At 42.0% G+C, this 12,528-nt stretch overlaps 2 protein-coding genes across 4 annotated transcripts; both read left to right on the top strand.

The window, feature by feature from the left end:
• The first annotated feature begins 425 nt into the window (after positions 1–425).
• LOC146716977 (uncharacterized) lies at positions 426–6,480 on the top strand. Of its 3 annotated transcripts, none has more exons than XM_085470526.1 (5): positions 426–669; positions 1,728–1,808; positions 2,536–2,693; positions 3,119–3,176; positions 4,115–6,480. In XM_085470526.1, the coding sequence occupies exon 5, from the start codon at positions 4,674–4,676 to the stop codon at positions 5,661–5,663; it is 990 nt and encodes a 329-aa protein (XP_085326652.1). In that variant the 5' UTR covers positions 426–669; positions 1,728–1,808; positions 2,536–2,693; positions 3,119–3,176; positions 4,115–4,673; the 3' UTR covers positions 5,664–6,480. The 3 variants fall into 3 exon arrangements, with proteins under 3 accessions (XP_085326652.1, XP_085326661.1, XP_085326648.1); XM_085470535.1 differs by having other exon boundaries at positions 1,728–1,815; positions 3,122–3,176; XM_085470522.1 differs by having other exon boundaries at positions 1,728–1,815.
• Positions 6,481–7,866: 1,386 nt separating this feature from the next.
• Positions 7,867–9,584, top strand: LOC146716976 (TBC1 domain family member 2A-like). Its single transcript, XM_085435539.1, has 4 exons — positions 7,867–8,037; positions 8,122–8,307; positions 8,932–9,053; positions 9,383–9,584. Exons 1-4 carry the CDS (start codon positions 7,867–7,869, stop codon positions 9,582–9,584), a joined length of 681 nt encoding a protein of 226 aa, XP_085291665.1.
• Positions 9,585–12,528: the final 2,944 nt, after the last annotated feature.

Below are 12,528 nucleotides of genomic sequence, written 5' to 3'. Positions count from 1 at the left end.
TCGAACCCCCCACGAACTCACTGCCACGGCCCTGCGCGGGGGGCGGGGAAACGCACTCGCATTTCCTTTTTGCTTTTTCCTGCTCGAGCCAAGTCCTCCGCCCGCTCTTCATCTCTCTCATTACCCCTTATTACCTTACACTCATGCCTTTGCCTTTCACCACTTCAAAACGAAGCCTACTTCAATATTACCTTCATACGCTCTCTTTGCTTTTGGCTTTCCTCATGCTGTGTACTCACCTTTGCTAAGTACATGTGAACAGATCTTGAATAAAAAAACAAAACAAAACACACTTTTCTTTTCTGTTTTATTGAAAGCACTTTACAGAAAGTGTAATTGTTTGTGATGAAGAAAGAAGTAGGTAGGTTTCCATGTGTAATTAGTGTGTTATTGCAGAAGAAGCTTAATGTGTACTTTGGAAAAACGATGAGAAAAAAAGGTGGCCGAAGAAGAAATGATAAATGTCCTTTTTTTTCAAGCCTTCTCTCAGCCGGCAGTTTCAGTGCCACGGCCCTCGCTTGGGGGGTGGGGAGACGTGCCCCCCAAGGAGACCTGCTAGATTGTTCAGAAGGTTGTTCTCATCCATCCAGATGGAGGATCACTAACAGGAGCGTGGAAGACTCCAGAATCCACTCTGGCTGGAATCCGGTGGATATGCAGTGTGTACAGGTACAGGACCATTTAAACGGACAGCATTTATAGAATGACTATTAAAAGTCAGCGAGTGTCAGTAATGTTAATGTGGTTATGTTAGTAATACACCGAGTGCTAATATAAGAGCTTTAAGATGCATTTGTAGATATTATTACGTGTTTTACCGTCTTTATGGTGCTAGCTTAAAGTTACGGTGTAAACGTTAGCTTATATTGGAGGAAAGCTGTTACTGGTTAAACGATGTTAGCACAGAAATATTAGCTTCTGTCATGACTGATGAAGTTACTAGTTAATAAAGTTTTCAGTAAAGTGATTAATCGCAGCCACAGGTTGACAGCAAATATCTCGATTAGCTTCAGTGCATCTGTAATAAATATGTGCAAGTTTCAGTGCTTCGTTTAAACTGTATGATACTTATACTGACCCAGGGTCAGTGTAAAATACAATCCTAGCTGTGTGAACAAAGCCACTGTAAATTTAATCCTGCATGACAAACCTCAGGATGCAGGTTATTATTACTCTTTCCTGCTGGCACACCTGAGAGTCAGCTAGAAACTTATAGTGGCGTGGACATCATGCAAAGACTGCCAGACTCTGTAATACTGCAAATGATCAGTGACTCAGGTTAACACTAAACTTCAAACGGTACCTCTGTGTGCTGAACATCTAGGATTGAGTCAGGCTGCATTGACTGTGGGACTTTAATGTGTTAAAAGCAGGTTGAAGACGGCTCAGAAACATTTGAAGATTAAAATTTAGCATTATGGCTGCTGGTGGTTTGTAATATCTACTCAGCTGTATTTTTGTTACTAATTTATGTTTGTTGTTGTTTAACACAGATTTCAGAAGAGCAAATATGCTTAATAGTTTAACTAGATTTCATTTGTCAGTGTTTGACTGCTGAGTCACCGGAAGAACTCATTTCATTCATTCTCCATATGATGTTCATTTACAGAAATGTTTCACAGGAACTGATTTCTCCCAAAGGTTGAACTAGTGTGTTTCCATAGATTACCTCTGTATGAATGTACTTCTTAAATGAAGGCAAGTGTTTGTCCTTTTTTGTTCCTCAGGTACAGTACGTGATATCAAGGGCAGGTGGTCAACACTGGGGACAAGAAGCAGACATACTTCCAAGAGGGAGCTGCAGTGAGGTCAGAGGTCAGAATCTGAAACAGCTCAGGTTTATATTTTAGAGGTTATAAAAAATCAAAATGTATTTATAAAGAAACCTTTAAATAATAGTCATAATTATGATTATTATAAGAAATATCAAACATTTAAGTGGATTTTCTGTTACACATATTGTGTTAGCCCTGCGATAAACTGGCAGCCTGTCTTTGTCCTGTATCAGCTGGGATAGGCTTCATCCTCCCGCAACCTTGAATTGGATACATTTTATTCCAATTATGTAATCTGATCATTTACAAACTCAAGGTATCTAATCAAAATGTAAGTAATAATTATAAAATGGGAAAGCAGAAATAAGTGTGACATAAATGTAAATGTGTGAGCTGACATAGAGCTACATGCAGTCTGAAAAACCTTTGTTGTCAAGTTTGCAGGTATATCAGCACGAGACATTCTTACATAGAAGAGACATTAAAGTCTCTAACTCAGTGAAGCATTATTGGTCCCGTCTGTTTGGATAAATATAGTAAGTTGATGTATGTCCATTTATTGACACATTTTCTTAAGTGCTTATCCAGTTCAGGATCACAGTGGAGCTGCAGCTGGATATGTTCACTAAATAAACCTTACAAAAGTTAACAATAAACCTGCATCCATGTACGTTGTTGTCCACAGGATGAGAAAATCAAACTGGAACACTGTGGAACATGTTAATAAATGTTTGTGTGTTTATGCCTGTGTCTTTCACAGGAGGCGCTGGAAGGTTTCCCTAATAGTTCCTGGTGAATCAAAGCAGAACCATAAAGGTTGCTGGACTGCATGATGGCCTTACCCCTGAGCAGTCATCCTGTTAAAGGATGAACCAGTTAGAAGCTGTTTTCAAAGTAGCTGAGCAGATTTCATCTCAAGTAAGCGATTAACTGTTTGTTCATCTGTTCCGCCACTTAAAGAGCATTTAAGGACGTCTTTTGAGTGTCCAGTTGAATTAATTCTACTGGCTCTCATGGTCATTTGTTATTATAGTCATATTTTTCATGTTCATCCAGCTATTTAGTAAATTCTATCTATTTAGTAATATCCGTCAGCTATAAAATGTAATATAAATATAAAAATATCTAAATATCTCCTGCCCTTTATGTTTTAATGATGTAAGTCTGTTATCGTGTTACATTAGCATTCCTCACATATCAATGAGATGCTGTACAGTACAATCCTACTGACACAGCAGAGGGATAACGACAGCTATTCAACATCGTTACACGACACATTCGAGCTGCATGACGCAGACAAAGTGACTAAATCATCTTTTTGTGGTTTATTGTCTTCAAACCAGCAGACAAAGCCGATGGCAGAAGATGTCAGAGAAGAACTTCAGGCCGTGGACTGAAAAGGTATTTTTTTCTTGTTATCAAAAGACATTTGGAGTGGCAGCTTCTACAACTGGTTGTGCTAAAGTAAAGCTTACAGTCTAAGAAATCACAGTGTTGATATTCAGCACAAAGAGAAAAGCTCACTTGTTTGAATTTATTTACAATCATAGTTTTATAAATTCTGACTGTAAACAGCTTTTACAGCTTTGATATTGTTTGACACTCGATATCAGGTGATAGGGTTTAATTTAAAGGTTTCTGTGTCCCAATGAGCCATTTACACTGATCAGTGTCAGTTTAACTGTAACACATTCATTATTTAGATTCAACAAAGAAATAACTGAATGTAAAAAATGGCAGCCCTCAGGCAGGTTTATAGAGATACATGCATGCATTATGAAATTTATGTATCCCAGATAATTGTTATTCATCTAGTCATGGCAGACCTACCTCTTCCTCCCAAGTTAACTGCAACCCAAAATAACTAGTGGGGCTATTTACACACTCACAACCAGTGTGGGGTAAAAAGAGCCACCAAAAAACTGTCAGCCACAGATGTGCTAGAAGAGTTAGAAGCTCTACTTATGGAGAAACTTTCTAAGTCTAACAGGGGACAGGAACTCCTGCCCAAGTAACATGATATAAGCCCACATACAGCCCAGCCATAAAGTGAACCAAGTTAAAGACAGCATGGGACCAAATGCATGTAACCAGCCTGCACCCACCTGACATTTCTTCCTCCTGAATTAAATGAATGAAGGGATGAAAGTTAAATGACTACAAACCTAAAGCCACTAGTTCCCACACTGGAGCTCCCTGACACTGTGTGTTAACTGTATTTAGCTTGTATCAACAGTTGTAACAGGCTAAGCCACCTGAGACACTGCATTGAATTTGTTCCTGTCTTACTGGTTTCAGCTGACTGGTTTCAACTCAGATATTCTGCTTTTTCCTTTCAGTAGATCAAAGCAGCTCGTGCTCCTTCTGCTTCCAATTTAGAAGAAGAAGAAGAAGGCGAAGGCTTCAGCGAAGTGGCGTTCATGGTCTCAGTGAACAGTCACGGTCACACACTGCATGTGGTTTTAAAAGCAACATGTCTGTTCACCACAACAATGGAGATGTGTAATATTAGTGCAGCTATGGTTTGTTCTTGAACATCAGTTCTGTTTTCTACTTTGATCACTCAGACCAAAAAAGTGTTGTTTTCAGATTCTTTCTTTTAAATCTATAAAGCACCTGTTCATTTTTTTTATTACAATTAGTTTCACATAAATGTTAGTGTTTCCTTTTATGATCTTTTAATGCTTACACTACACTGTACATGAAATCAAACCTAATAATGAGGCAGATAACATTCCTGTTACGATCCAGACTAGTGGTCTTACTGGGGCCGGTGAACAGGACTGTAAGCTTGCCATTGTGCCAGTTAAAGTAAAATCAAAGAGAGGTCAAAGAATAGTGGAAACGTATGCCTTTCTGGACCAAGGGAGTTCAGCATCCTTTTGTACAGCGGGTCTTATGGACAAGCTGAATATTGCTGGGAGGAGGACAAAGATTCTCCTGCGCACCATGGGACAGGAGAAAGTGGTGGACAGTTTCATTGTACCTGAACTTGAAGTTGCTGGATTGGACAGTGACATGTACTGTGATATGCCTAACCTCTTCACTCAGCATAAAATGCCTGTAGATATTGGTAACATCCCAAATCAACAGGACCTGGTTGACTGGCCACATTTGAAGCATGTTCATTTGCCAGAAATTAAGGCCAATGTTGAGCTTTTGATTGGCATGAATATGCCCAGAGCTCTAGAACCTTTGGAGGTCATCCGGAGTGTAGGTGATGGACCCTTTGCCATTAGGACTGTGCTCGGCTGGACTGTGAATGGGCCACTTAATCGAGAATGCTGTGGAAGGCCAGGATGTTTGGCAACAGTTACCGCCAACAGAGTTTCTGCTGTCACACTGGACAAGCTATGGAAACAGCAGTTCAAGATGGATTTTCCTGAGAGCAGCAATGATGAACAGATGGGGCTGTCAAAGGAAGACTTGAAGTTCCTGGAATTGGCCAGCAAGATGGTGACTTTGGGGGATTGGCACTACAGCATTGCCCTGCCACTAAAAGACCGAGACATAAGAATGCCTGACAACTGTGCAATTGAGCAACGAGCCTTAGGTTTGAAGAAAAGGTTCATCAGAGATAAAGACTTTCATAAAGACTACACTGCCTTCATGACAGATCTTATATCTAGAGGATATGCAAAGAGAGTCCCAGTCACAGAATTAGAGCACCAGAAATGGGGAAGGATTAAACGTAACTTTGTTCCTGGAGATGTGGTCCTTATAGTGGATGATTCTGCACCTCGTGGTTCTTGGCTCATTGGGAGAGTCACCGGAGCTGCACCAGATGAAAGGGGGCTTGTGCGTCAGGTCTGGATTAAGACCCCAACCAGCCATGTGTGCAGACCCATCACAAAGATATGCCTTCTTCAGGAGGCCTCTGACCCATGACTATGACATTTTTGACACAGTGTGACATAACTAACTTTGAATTGACTTTAATGTTATGAGATGTACATCAGACTGACTATATTTAGGCTAAGTGCTGGTAACCTCTGGCCTATGACTGACTGACCATGTGCAGACAGAAGAAAAGAAGAGAAGACATGAGAAAATAACTTTGGTGGACTTTTGAGTATGTTATGTTGTCTCACTGGGTGTCTGTGATATGATGAAGTGTGTGTTGTGAGTTATGGTGTTGGATGTGTAATTATTACTGTAAGAATGTAATAATTAGGGGCCGGAATGTTGTGGATAGGCGTAGCTTTGGGTCACGTGGTGTCAGTAATAGTGATTGCTATATCACCTGTTCACGGCCCGAGGGAAATTTTGTGAATGAGTGGGTGATGGGGGAAGTCGACTTTTGCTGACCGCTCAAGCGTCCCAAGGCGTTCCCAGGCCAGCCGAGAGATATAATCTCTCCAGCGTGTCCTGGGTCTGCCCCGGGGCCTGCTCCCGGTGGGACATGCCTGGAACACCTCACCCAGGAGGCGCCCAGGGGGCATCCTTGTCAGATGCCCGAACCACCTCAGCTGGCTCCTTTCGATGTGGAGCAGCAGCTGCTCTACTCTGAGCCCCTCCCGGACGGCTGAACTTCTCACCCTATCTCTAAGGGAGAGGCCAGCCACCCTTCGGAGGAAGCTCATTTCTGCCGCTTGTATACGCGATCTCGTTCTTTCGGTCACTACCCACAGCTCGTGGCCATAGGTGAGGGTAGGGATTGTAACATTGTAAACATAATACAATTTTACATTATGTTACTGTCAGAGTCGGATGGTGCCCCGACCGGTCGACCTGTGTGTGTGTGTTTTTTTGTTCTCCTCTCTCGCTCCGCTTTTTCTCCGCTGCGATTGTTACCTCCGACCCGTAAGTGCTGCCACTCTGAGCTGCCTAATAAGCCTGGACGCGATCGAGACGGAGAGACGGAAGGGGACACTTCACTGATTCTAGGGAGTTTTGTGGACACACGAGGGGAGACGGGGAGAGGAGCACTGAAGGGACTTGCACTGTGGATAACTGTGGATTGATTTTGGCTTCACTGTAAATAAAGACACTGTTCAACTTAAACGAGAGGTCCGCGTCTAGGTTCGCTAACTCACCACCCTTAACAGCTACAATTTAACATCATGTAAAATTGTAACATCATGTTTACAATGTTACAATTTGTAAATTGTAACATTGTAAACATAATGTTACAATTTTATATGATGTTAAACTGTAACATAATGTAAAATTGTAACATTATGTTTACAATGTTACAATTTTACATTATGTTAAATTGTTACATAATGTAAAATTGTAACATTATGTTTACAATGTTACAATTTGTAAATTGTAACATTGTAAACATAATGTTACAATTTTATATGATGTTAAACTGTAACATAATGTAAAATTGTAACATTATGTTTACAATGTTACAATTTGTAAATTGTAACATTGTAAACATAATGTTACAATTTTATATGATGTTAAACTGTAACATAATGTAAAATTGTAACATTATGTTTACAATGTTACAATTTTACATTATGTTAAATTGTAACATAATGCTTAACAGATAATGGTTATCCTCTTTTTATATCATACATCATTGTCTCTGTAGGAGGGTCTGGAGCACTCCCTGCTGAGCCGCTGGGCTCAGTACCTTGCAGGCAGGTCCGACGATGACTTCAACATCAAACCTGAGCTCAAAATTCTGGTGCGTGAAGGCGTCCCTCGGGAGTATCGGCAGAGAGTGTGGCGCTGTTTGGTCCGAGCCAGAACTTTGACAAGCCAAGAGTGCCACATGCAACGCTATCAGCAGGTACAGCTGTAGAGAGAGAGAGTGCTTTATCCGCACCTGAGCACAGGTGGCTCCTCCTTCTTCCTGTTGGGAATGCTGGCGAGCACTCAGTAATCCTGTTCTGTTTCCAGCTGTGTGAGAAGAGTCGGACAGCTCCTAATCCTGCCTCCAGGCAGGTCCAGCTGGACCTTCACCGAACCCTGACGACCAATCAGCACTTCTCCTCGCCGTCCAGCCCCGCCCTCCAGCCCTGCCCTCCAGCAGCTCCGCCGCATCCTTCTGGCCTTCTCCGGGCATAACCCTGCCATTGGCTACTGCCAGGTACTCAACAGGTCAGAACAAAAGTATAAATTTTATATCTGAGTTCTTATGTGGACCCGCCTTCCAGGCAGAACCTCACCTTCCATGAATGTCCACAGGTTAGCGGCCCTCGCTCTGCTGGTCCTCCAAAGTGACGAAGACGCCTTCTGGTGTCTGGTGGCAGTGGTGGAAGCCATCATGCCTCAGGACTACTACACCAAGAATCTGGTGGCCTCTCAGGTCAGCAGACACACTCACCTGCTTGCCTGCTGTGATCTGTTTTAGTGATCAGTGAGGCTGATCTCTGTGAGTCTTTGTGCTCAGGCGGACCAGCGCGTGCTGAAGGACTTCATGGCGGAGAAGCTTCCTCGCCTGGCATCTCACTTTGAGGATCACAACATTGACGTCTCTCTGGTCACCTTCAACTGGTTCCTGGTGGTTTTTGTGGAGAGTCTGCCCAGCGACATCCTGATGCCTCTGTGGGACGCCTTCCTGTATGAGGGTACCAAGGTACCATACACCCGAACACACCATGACAGAAATGCAGACAACACTTGAATGCACCACAGTAGTGTCCATGGAAACAAAAATGATTTTGTTTTCACCTTTAGATGTCTTTATTTACATTTTAGGAGTAATAAGACATTGTTTACTAAGCATGGGGAACTGTCATGTGACATGAAATAGGAGTGGGAAAGCAGATCATTCTAGTAACGACCTCACAGTCTACCACAAGCAGCGTAAATCCAGACGATGAGCGGGACAATGGCTTTGGGCTTGTTTCTGCAATGTGACAAATGCAGCACAGCTTTTACATCGTTTGTCTCAGGAAATAAAATCACAGTTCAGACACAGAAATATATACCACACAGGGATAAATGCTGACAACAGCTTCAGCCACGTAGATCCAACCCAAAAGTTTAATTTAAACTTAAAGCTCAACTACCAAGTAAGTTAATATTATCTGGCAACTGAGGAACCAAGTGGCTTATTGGAAATCGATCAGAGCTGTAATGAGTAAAGGGCCCAACTGCACCACAACTGAAAGAGTAATTTTATGACTCACCTCCTCAAAGTTTCCAATTAATTGTGTGGCGTGAGTGTCCTGTTATGAAATGCGTGTCTGTGCTGCAGGTGATCTTCAGATACACTCTGGCTCTGTTCAAATACAAAGAGGACGACATCCTGAAGATTCACGACAGCGTGGAGATCTACCAGTACCTACGCTTCTTCACAAAGACCGTCTCCAATGCCAGGTACGCACTCGCCTCCACCCGCCTTAATCTACGAGCTGTTACACTCTCAGAAGTGTAGCGGATGTAGCTGTTGAATCTTTGAGCTTCAAACCCTTTTTACTGAAATTTTGTGAGAAGTTTAAATTTCCCTGATCACAGTAACAACGATTTAAAGATTTTTAAGTATCTGCAGCTCTCGGATACATGTGGTCCAGTCAGTCCAGTATTTCCTGCTCAAACTGCAGTACCTGAAGTATCAAGCAGCATAAAACAGAAACACTCAAGCTGATCAGTTTCCAGTTCCTCTGTGTTGGTGATCGAGTCCTTTCCACCTGCGTGTGTCCATGCAGGAAGCTGACCAGCATCGCCTTCAACGACATGAACCCATTCCCCAGCCGGCTGCTGAGGAACCGGCGAGTGCTCCACCTGGAGCGCCTGCAGGCGGAGCTGCGTGAGCTGGAGGAGCAGCACAAGGAGGTCATCACCGAGAGCGTCGTACGGAAAGACAAAGAGCTCGACGTCATGGTGAGCGAGGACGACGAGGACCTCTGATCACACGGGACGCTTCAGCTGCTCACTTCGAGACGACGATGAGTTTTCCATGAGTTCAAGAGAATTTCACTAAACCGGCTGTTAACTGGTTTCCTTCACACTAAACACAGGATTGTGTCAGGTTCACCATCTCTACTAACACTACAAGGAAACAGACGCATACAGATTTAACTGCATCACATCTCTGAAACAAGCTTGCAGTAAACAAATGTGTACTGTGTTCACGTGTGTAATAAGTCAGGCTGCAGAAATGTGCAGATGTATTTCAGTGAATTCATTTGGATTAATATGTGATAGCTTATTTATTTCATTGCATCTTTTGCTTTATACCTAAAAATGCGTGACATTTCTAAATGTAGTCACATCCCTATGAAACATGGTTGATTATCAGCTGTAGTCACAGCTGGTGATAAAGTAATTAAAATGTCCAGCTATTCAAAAATAGGGCATTCTGCACAATGAGTACTTTTTGGTACTTGAAGTATATTTTGATGCTGATGCTTCAGGGCATTGTGCTGCATTGTCGACGCTCTCTGGGCTTCCGGTTAGAACGACCTCACAGTGTTTTATTTTGATCTGGTGTAAAGTGCATTGTGCGGAAATGACAGCATGATAGTCACATGATAAAACTGACTTTTCTTTTTTTTTTTTTTTTACTGGGTGTGCATCTTGTTCAAATGTCTTTTTCAGCATTTGTACATAAATATTCTGTATATAAATATTTGATTTTCATTTATTTTACAGAGTCCTTTATTTTGTTTCACAAATATGACATTCATGTCAAATGACATCTGCAGACTTTATAATGACCAGCAGGGGGCAGTGTATTGCAGTCTATGAGAACATTTACTGAGACCTGTTTCATGCACTAGTTTCATGTCTCATTGAATCCAACATGATGTTGATTTTGTAAATTAAGGTCACATCTTCATCACATCTAATTTCAAAACACTGATCAAATTTTTTTAAAAAATGAATTCCATACCAATTGCAGGAATAAAATAGGAATAAATAACAAACGAGAAATACATACAAAACAAGAGAAAGGCACACATGAGAGAACAGGTCACATGACAGCACAGCATTATCTACCCACAATTTGAACTAAATAACAGATAGCACAGGCAATGAAAACAAACGGAAATCAGAATAAATTTAAAAACTTTTATTGATGTTAACTTGAAGTGCTGAATTAGCCCTGTTGTCAGTTCAAATCACTTCAATCTATAGCGCACTTTAAGGTCTTTAGACCTTGAAAAGTAATACACTGCAAGGTAAGCTTGCAGCATCTTACTTTAAGGTCAACTGTGAAACTTTGTGGAAAGCCTGAGACAAGTTGATGAGTCAGTGAAGCGCACTTCCTTCTGATGACGGCTATACTGAGGTGAGTTTTTAAGCATATCCTGAACTTTATTCATTATTAGACTTCTGACACCTGGCAAATAAACTCTCACGCGATATGAGAACATAACAGCAAAAAGCCAGTAGCTGGTACATGAATGGATAAAAATTGGATCCGTCTTAGATTGAATTGGTTGCCCTCTTATATTACGTTGTTTTGAACCTAACCGCATCCACTGAATTAATGCAGTTTTCAGGACAGTAAAAACAGAGAACTCTGATATACACAATTTCTGATTGCTGATAGTGTTTCTTAATGCAAAATGGGCTTCCATTTAAAATGCAATTGCTTTATGTTCGATCTTTAGTGAAGAAGGGTCATTTTTGATTCTGTGGACAAGGGATGCAAATGGAATGTGAAGGCAACAGGTAGTAGGGTGAATTAGGGTTTCGTGTGGTCTTCAGTGCATGAATTTTATTGCCACTTTATTTCAACTTTTTATTAATGTACTCAAAAGAAAAACAAGAACCACAAAGGAGATTCTTGTGATTCTTGTTTGTGCTATCTGTTTGTGAAAGAAAGCACATTTTACCACATCATACTGTGTTTGCTGCCATTTATTTTACTCGTCCTGCCTGAGTGTCTGGGCTGCGTTTGTCTGTGCACCTTTGTTCTGGCCTTCTGCTGATGGGTTTCACATGCTGGGCTTTCCCTCTTGGTCCACACCCAGCAGCCTGCTGCTGACCACACACAGCCTACAAACTGATCCATCCATGCATCCATCCATGCATGCATGGCCTGGTTATTGTTGAGTTATCACCTCCAGCTCCTTGCTCATAACCAGGTAGATACTGGGCTGGGCCTGATCTCTGAGCTCAATAACAATGACAAAAATGCCAAACACTTTACTCTTCATGGTAAAAAATGTTTATAATACAGTAAAAACTGGATGTAGCCAAAATCAGTGTTTTATATACAGTGTGAGTGAACAACATTGCTACACTGCTGGTGTTTGATTGATAGAGGCTTTCTTTATAAGAACTATGATATCATTTCTTTTGCTGATTAACAGTTTTTATATAATTTTTATATCATATATAGCTTTCAAGAAGCCAAAGATCACTGGACGAAAAGACTACAGACCTGTGGCTCTGACATCTGGTCAGGAAGTCTTTTGAGCGCCTGGTTCTCTCCTATCTTAAGACCCTCACGGCCCCCCTCCTGGACCCCCTGCAGTTTGCATACAGAGCCAACAGGTCTGTAGACGATGCCATCAACATGGCCCTACACTTTGTCCTGCAGAATCTATGCTAGGATCCTGTTTGTGGACTTCAGCTCTACCTTCAACACCATCCTTTCAGACCTTCTTCAAGGATTGCTTTCCCAGATGAATGTGCCTGGTCCCATCTGCCGGTGGATCACTGACTTCCTGACGGACAGGAAGCAACCAGTGAGGCTGGGGAAGAATGTCTTGGACTCCCGGACCATCAGCACGAGCTCCCCTCAGGGCTGTGTTCTTTCTTCTATGCCCTTCTCCCTGTACACCAACTGCCGCACCTCCAACCACCAGTCTGTCAAATTAATTAAGCTTGCAGATGACAC

Source organism: Copadichromis virginalis, linkage group LG2 (genome assembly GCF_057382275.1).
Source record: "Copadichromis virginalis isolate Kocher_CV1m ecotype Utaka linkage group LG2, C_Virginalis_male_GT1.1, whole genome shotgun sequence".
Classification (NCBI taxonomy): domain Eukaryota; kingdom Metazoa; phylum Chordata; class Actinopteri; order Cichliformes; family Cichlidae; genus Copadichromis; species Copadichromis virginalis.
This window is presented reverse-complemented; position numbering and strand designations above follow the sequence as displayed.